Genomic DNA, 7,916 nt, shown 5'->3' with positions numbered 1-7,916 from the left:
CATATTAAATGTGGCCAAAGTGTCAAATAACGAGGTCAACGTATGTAGAAGAAATCCCTGCCAGCCTCTCCGGTGGGGAACTCCAGCACGGAGAAACATATTCATTTTTATACATCAGTGTTTCTTGAATTATTCTCAATATTAATTATATATATTTTTTAAGTGTCTCACAAACTGTTTACTGCTGAGTTGTGACATAGATATCCTGAAATGTATATTGATTCCCTTTTTTTTATGGGATTTTGAGATTTCTTAGTTCATGGAAAACTTACTGATTTTTATTCATGTCAATGCGTTCTATTGGCATGACTGTTTCCTCCAGAAGTATTTTAATATATTCTTATGGTTGGTTGGTTGGTTAATGAACTCACTAACATGTAAATCAAGGTTTGTGACATGTGAGAAGATTAAGTGAAGTTCTATTAACTGGAATATTTCAACCAATGTTTTTGCCTTTACTGATAGTAGAATAATGTAAATATCCCAGTGGTTAAATCCTCATTCATGAGTCTGAGTGCTGGTTAGGGTCATGGCTGCCATATTCTGTCTACGGTAGGCCTTGTTTTTGAAAGTGGTGTTAAAGGGAACACTGAGCTATAAAGAATGATTAATAAATAATATAAAGACCTTGACATTTACCACAGATACACTTCTGTACTTGCTCAGATGGAGTCTGGATAGTATCATAACATTTATGGTAATTACCTGACTCATAAAGCACTTCTTTTAGTATTCTGATCAAATATGTTGGTCACATACTGCAGTTGCTCTTGTAAGAAAAGTCTGAAAATGAGTATGCGAAAATCTTCTGTGGTTACATGGTCAATTTCAGGCCCCTCCACTAGACGCAAACACACATGAGTATACATAATCTATGAGGTTAGGTGATTCATCTTTTAGTATCCCACACAGACTGTCTGTCAGCAGCTGTTTTTCAGTACAGTGTGGAGTTTAATCAGCAGATAGAAACATGCAGTGGACTGTCCATGTCAGTGTGCTTCTCTTGAACATTGTATGGATTCTCTTCTTTTTACAACCACATCCTTTTTCAGGTAAGAGAAACTTAAAGAACTGAGCGTCCCTAGTTTTCATGACACTTTGTTGACTTTAAATCCAAAGTATGTTGCAAATTATATTAGCAGTTAAACCTTTACAGTCTAGAAGTAAAGGTTCTTCTACTGGTGGCTCCTCCAGTTTCTACTGGAAGACCTGGGTCGATCTCCAGCTCCTCTGATCCGCATGTTGAAGCGTCCTCAGGCAAGATACTGAACACCAAATTGCTCCCGGAGGTTTTGCCATCAGTGTGTGAGTGTGAGTGTGAATGAGCATTAGAAACTCTGGTAATGTTTTAGATTACAGCCTGCAAAGTAAAGCTTAATTGACTTTTGTACTTACGGTGTAACAGTACAGTATGCACCAATACATATATGTAGGTACAGGGGAACAAGATGTGAAGTTATGGAATAAGGGTGTAACAATTTGGGAACTTACAAATTACTACTGTAGTTATTTTTTAACTACCAGGTCCCTATTCTATTATTTCCGAGTATGTACAACCTACTGAGCAATAATCTTGAAATTTGGGAAGAATTTAGAGAGAATTAATACTCTAGTTATTATTTAACTACTAGGTACCTATTCTGTTATTAGAGGGTATAGTATGATCATAAAACTGAGCAAAACTCTGGATGTTTCAGGGAAGATGGAGTGATGACTTCTGCAGCACTTAATAAATCTAATGTGATTTTATTTCAAAATGACCTAATTACTAACAAACAGGAAAACTACATTGTTCCTTTTTCATTTTGGGGTACTTAAATAACTACAGGATACATCTGTGCGTTTACTTCGGAACAAAGGTCCAGAGGACAGCGTATTGTCATGGATGCTGTTGGCCTCTGAAGACTGTCTCAGCTGTCGTTCACTTCACCAGCCAACTTCATCACTTGATGCTCCTTTATGGCCTGGTGGCTCTGCCTGCCATCGGCGGACAGAATTTACTCACCAAAGATGTCACTCATTTAAATGTTAAAAATGTTGAAAGCCTTCGTCCTGCATTACGGCTCCTCAAGGTGCAAGTTTACCCTTTTTTCAGTTCTGCACGGTCTCCTTTCATCCCAGGAAATAAATATATAGCTATAGCTAATATAAATATAGCTAAAGATAAAACATGAGGTATGAATCAGAATGCATATATATGGTTCATATGCCCTTCTGATTGTAAACTGTGTAGTGAATTTAGTTTGTTCTTCCATGTTTTGAGGCAAGTAAAATTGAAACAAACTGTCCTCACATTGTCCTATGTAGTTACAGAGTAAGTTATGTTGGTTGTTTCTCCCTTGTTATATGTAGTTACAGGGTAACTACAGGGTGTGTGGGCTGTAATCTAAAGTGTACATTGTATGTCTTCTATCATATTAAAATCTAAATTTTACATCCTTAACTTAAAACCTTTATTTAACATACTTCTTATTTAAAATAAAATAGAAACCTTCAAGGAACAAATAGCATTTAATTCTTTATTTCTTTGTTTTTCTTGCATTGCTTCTTCATTTTATTCTTCTTTTTCATCTTCGTTTCCACTCCTGATGAAGATGACAGGGTTGAGAATGAGACAAGGAGAAAGAAGCTGGTGCACCGTGGCCATATGTTGACCCTACAGAGAAAAACTGTAATGTCAGTCTCTTGTCGGTAATTTATAGTGTGAGATATCTGGATTTCTGACAGTTATTATGTCTCCCACTTGGTGAAAAGCCATAAGAATCAAACCCTTCGCCACACAACTGCAAAGCCATCATGGCTGGCATTCTAGATGTGAATAAATGCAATATTAATGGGCTACGTGAGGCTATACAGGAAATATAATTTCCTGTAATTGCTAGTTGCCAGCAAAGTCATCACAAATTAATATAAGCTCCAATGAGGATGTGTTGAAAGTTTAGCCAGTGCAGCAGCAGATTAACTTAGTGTAGGTTGCTATGTGAATAAAATCACCTGAACATATTTCAGCTTCTGTAAGACACAAACCCACAAGTGTTATGTTATGTATTACATTGCCTTTAATTACTATTAGAGCAATCATTAGTATTAGCTTGTAAAATCTGCAGGGTAAGTTACTGCTTTGCTCTTTCAGCTGGTAGCTAACAAATGATTATCAAGCTAAAAGTCCAACAGCATCTTTCTTTTGTTCCGTTAACGCTACATTTGACATGAGCCACAAACCAGATAGTTCTGTGCCAATAAATATATTAAGATTATTACTCACCATATGTTTGCTGTAAAGTAGGTTAGCAAAAAACATCCTTCCAACATACACCTGTCAGGTAGGTGGGCGGAGAGCCTTTTCCAATTCTTTATAGAAAACACTCCGTCGCCCCCTGCTGTGATCTGAAGTAAGTCACAATTGTAATAAAAAATAACACAGTACTCTTGCATTATTATTGTCTTTATGGCATTGTTTTTATGTTCTTCCTATCCAAATCGTTGTCACTTATTTGATTTACACTTTGTATTTTGCTTGTTTGATGGTAATAAGGTCATTTTGAAATAAAATCACATCAGATTTATTAAGTGCTGCAGAAGTCATCACATCTTCCTTGAAATGTCCAGATTTTTGCTCAGTTTTATGGTATCCTGTAATAACATAACAGCTACCCAGTAGTTAAAAAATAACTACAGTAATAATTAACCCTAAATTTCTCCCAAACTTCCAGATTATTGCTCAGTAGGTTATACATACTCTATTACAATAGAATAGGTACCCAGCAGTTAAAATAACTACAGTATAAGTTCTTCACAAGTTCCTAAATTGTTGGCCCCTTATTCCACAACGTCACATCTTGTTCCCCTGTACCTACATATATGTATTGGTGTGTACTGTGCTGGTACACTGTTAGTACAAAAGATTACATCATGACTATGGAGTAATTACGCTGTACGTTGCAAGCTGTAATCTAAAGAGTTACTGAAACTCTTGATGAGCAGGTTGGCACCTTGCATGGCAGCCTCAGCTATCAGTGTATGAATCTGTGTATGTGAATGAATGAATGCTGACATGTAGTGTAAAGAGCTTTGAGTGATTGGAAGACTGGAAAGGCGCTATATAAATGCAGTTCATTTACCATTTAGCATATTTAAACACATGTTGGCAATCTTGAGATGGTTTGTGTTGATTTGCAGTGTCCGTACAGAGAAGAAGCTCTGACAGCAACAAGGAGTTCTGTATTCAGCTTCCATCTGAAATGAACTGGACATCAACTCTCCATTCAGTCAACATCACTGATAATAAAACCTACAACACCAACACGACTTTTCAAGGCGAGTCTCTATCTATGCCACAAATACGCCACCAATTCATTTATTTTCTTGTCTCAATTCTTCATACCCTTATATCCTAATCATCTTATTTATATACAGGAAACAATTTTATACATTTAGCAATTATTATATATTCCATTTATCCTAAATGATATGTTTGTCATTATCTATGCCAGCTAAACTCCTCTTGTTTTCTGCAGAATATGGACAAAGCAACCTCTCACTGCATGAAAGCAGCAACTCAACCAACATGATCAAATGTCAGCAACACTGTCAGTACAACAAGACAAAAATACAGCAAAAAGATCAAGACTCCTCACTGCTGTTAGAGATCAACCTCATATCTCCTACACCGCAACACAAACCAAAGAGAATGTGAGTTAAATTTAGCTATTATATTCAAAGTAAAAGCTGTTAAACTTTATCTTCATCTTTTAAATCTTTATCTTTCTTTCTTTCATACCAGTATTAGTATTATAGTACCAGCACTGGTACCAGTTGCAATAATATTAGTATCAGTGGGAGCATTGTGATGCTTTTTTCATTTTTTCACCTGTGCATCATGATTCTTCTGTTCTGTATTGGATTAGTTTAACATTTGCCAACAAAGAGCTGTGTATTGATATGGAAAGTTTCCTTTCTGCTTTCACTACAGTTCTGTTTTTTTTTTGTTTTTTTATTAAATCTTCTTCTAAGTTCTACACAGTGATACACTAATAAGGAAAAGATCACTTTATGATACAGCTCAGTGAACATGTCTGTATTTGACTTTATTTCCACAAAGTCTTTTGAGCTGGTCATGTGTTGATGTATCCACTGTTGGAGACAGGTTTGAGAAAACTGCAGCCAGTCCCCCTCATGAACAGGGACGACCTCCTTCTGTTAAGGGTCCTGATGACTGCGGCTTCAAATTCTACCCAAGAATAGTGAACAAAAACTCAATCCAGTCATATTATTCGACTGATTACCGCTGCCCGAGGACTGCAATCATGTAAGAAATTTGTACTTTTGTCCTGATCATTTAAATTACTTCACTGATCATAATAATAACTTTAATATATTAGGCACAAATATACGTATCTTGTTTGATTTTACAATTAAATTTTGCAATACATTTATTTAAAGTCAGAATACAGAGATGGAATTATTATGTGGCAAATGTAATGATTTTTCTTTGTTTTGACTTTGATAATGCATAATTCAACTTGTCAATACAATTTTTTTTAGTTGATCAATTATGATGAACTAAATATACAAATATATATTCTATTTTTTAAATGATCTTGTTCCTTTTTTTAGTTTGGTGACAATAAGAGCTCAACACATCTATTTGTTATCCTATTTTAATTACTTAAAAAACACTGTCATGTGTCATTGTGACATTTTCATTTTCACCTGCTGTCTTTCAGTTTGGTGACCAGAAAGTCTTGTCACATCTGTGTGGATCCCAATCTCTCCTGGGTTAAGAAAATCATGAAAAGTCTGGATGAAGCAACCTCGTAAACCAGCTCCCTGTCTGGAAAAAGCCATACCCCTTTGCAAAGTTACTTTTGTTGCTTTAATAAATCACATAATGTGAAATGACATTTCATTTACGATATGGTAATGATTTTGGTATTAATGTGCAAACCTCATTTTGAGCCTGAATTGGCTAATTTATTTTTTTTGTAATGTGTTTTAAATGCTTTGTATTACTCACAATATCATATAAACCTCATGTAAATACATTAAATCATTCATTAAAACATTCATTGTTGGTTTGTCTCCTCTGAACTTACTCTAAGCTAAGAAAAAAAATCTTGTGCAAGATTTAAACAAACAGATATAATGTTTATTTGTGTGTTTTAGAGGTGCTAGTAGGCTGATTTTTGAATGAGGCTAGCTGTTTCCCCCTGTTTCCAGTCTTTGTGCTAAGCTAAGCTAACAGTCCCCAGATTATATTCAACATACAAACAAGAAAGTAGTATCAATCTTCTCATCTGACTGATATAAGAAATCAAATAAGCTTTACACTGTTCCTTTAAACAAAAAGTATTATTAAACACTGATATTGCTCTTGTTAGAAAAGTATGAAAAGTAGAGTGTGAAAATCAAACTGCTCTGTGGAAACACAGTGTGATGTCAGCAAGTGAAAAAATAACATGAGCAAATGATCTGTTGGTTCTGTGGTTACAAGGTTTATTTCAGGCTCCTCCAACACACGCAAACACACACGAGCAAACAACATCTATGAGATGTGGAGGATTTTTGTTTTGTGATTATGTCCAGACTGATCATGTGTTCATTGAATCATTGTGACTGTTGACTCTTCCAGATATTTTCTGTACTTTCATTTCTGTTACTTGTTTATTTATCAATTACAGTATTTTAGAATTTCTTTGACTAAATTTCCACAACAGTTTAAATTTGCAAAAACTCAAAATGGTAAGTTTATCAAATCAGGTAATACATAAGACAGTGAGAGTATCAGAGAATCACCACGTCGTAAATCTTTATCACTCAATTTGAATCACTGATTCAATTCAAAATAAAATGATCAAATTATGCTGTTAGGCAGAAACTAATTCTCATCAAAAATGCAGTGTTTCTTTTAAATATTATTTTAATTATTTTTAAAATTTTAATAAATGTAAATGTTTATTTCTGTAAATATAGACAAATCAGTCTATATCCTGACTTTACACTATAGTGATTCCTACATTCCCAATAGACAAAATGAAGATTGTGATGTTACAGGTCTTCCAACTTTTATCCACTAGGTGGAGTGAGATGTTCATGATGTTTTGGCTCAGAGAAGAGAGCCACTGGTCACTACAACTTCTGGATTGATTTCTGCCAGTAGCTCTGAAGCTGCTACTGTTACAGTGACCCATCATTCAAAAACTTCCATACAAGAAAAGGCTGATCAGGACCCCAAAAGAGCAGTACATGGTGAGTTGGCGTGCTCCTTGATTTTCCTTTCTCAATCTGGAAGATTGAAACCAACAATGAATTGATCCGATAACAAGTATTGTCTGCATATCAAAAGCATGATATATGTTATTCCTGTGTCATAGAGCTCCATTGTTGTCCAACAACTATTAAAAGTCCCTCTGTGCTGGAACTGACTTCTTCAGAGGTCGCTACAACTTCTAGACTGATTTCTGCCAGTAGCTCTGAAGCTGCTCCTGTTACAGTGACCCATCATTCAAAAGCTCCTGTACAAGAAAAAGTCCATCAGTATCCAAGAGGAGCAGCACAAGGTGAGTTGGCGTGTTCCTTCATTTTCTGTTGCAGTAAGTTACATGTAAAACACACTAGTTTATTTTTTAGTCAATTCCAAATACACTGTCCTGCTAAATAACATGAAATAACACAAATGCCCTAAATGTGTATAAATCCTTGGCTACAAATAGTTAATATGTACTATTTACTCCTGTTTGAGAAGTTTGTGACCTGTTTTTAAAGATTTACATCTTTAGAAGGAACCAATTGGTGTGTGGCTGAGTGCCACTTACAGAGTAGGTATAGGGAAGCTGGGAACTATTGCAAGACAGACTAATGCATTGCTGGTCCTGGTCTATTTGTGGTAAATATTGGGAAATTCTCTAAGTGTATGA

General features: G+C 35.3%; 1 protein-coding gene across 1 annotated transcript; it reads left to right on the top strand.

Annotated features, from left to right (window-relative positions):
* Positions 1-900: 900 nt before the first annotated feature.
* Positions 901-6,020, top strand: LOC137175143 (uncharacterized). Its single transcript, XM_067580857.1, has 5 exons — positions 901-1,052; positions 4,180-4,317; positions 4,518-4,692; positions 5,093-5,308; positions 5,727-6,020. The coding sequence occupies exons 1-5, from the start codon at positions 971-973 to the stop codon at positions 5,818-5,820; spliced, it is 705 nt and encodes a 234-aa protein (XP_067436958.1). The 5' UTR covers positions 901-970; the 3' UTR covers positions 5,821-6,020.
* Positions 6,021-7,916: the final 1,896 nt, after the last annotated feature.

The sequence above is a fragment of the Thunnus thynnus genome, chromosome 22 (assembly GCF_963924715.1).
Source record: "Thunnus thynnus chromosome 22, fThuThy2.1, whole genome shotgun sequence".
NCBI lineage: Eukaryota > Metazoa > Chordata > Actinopteri > Scombriformes > Scombridae > Thunnus > Thunnus thynnus.
Note: the sequence above shows the minus strand (reverse complement) of the source record. Positions and strands in the feature narration are given on the sequence as shown.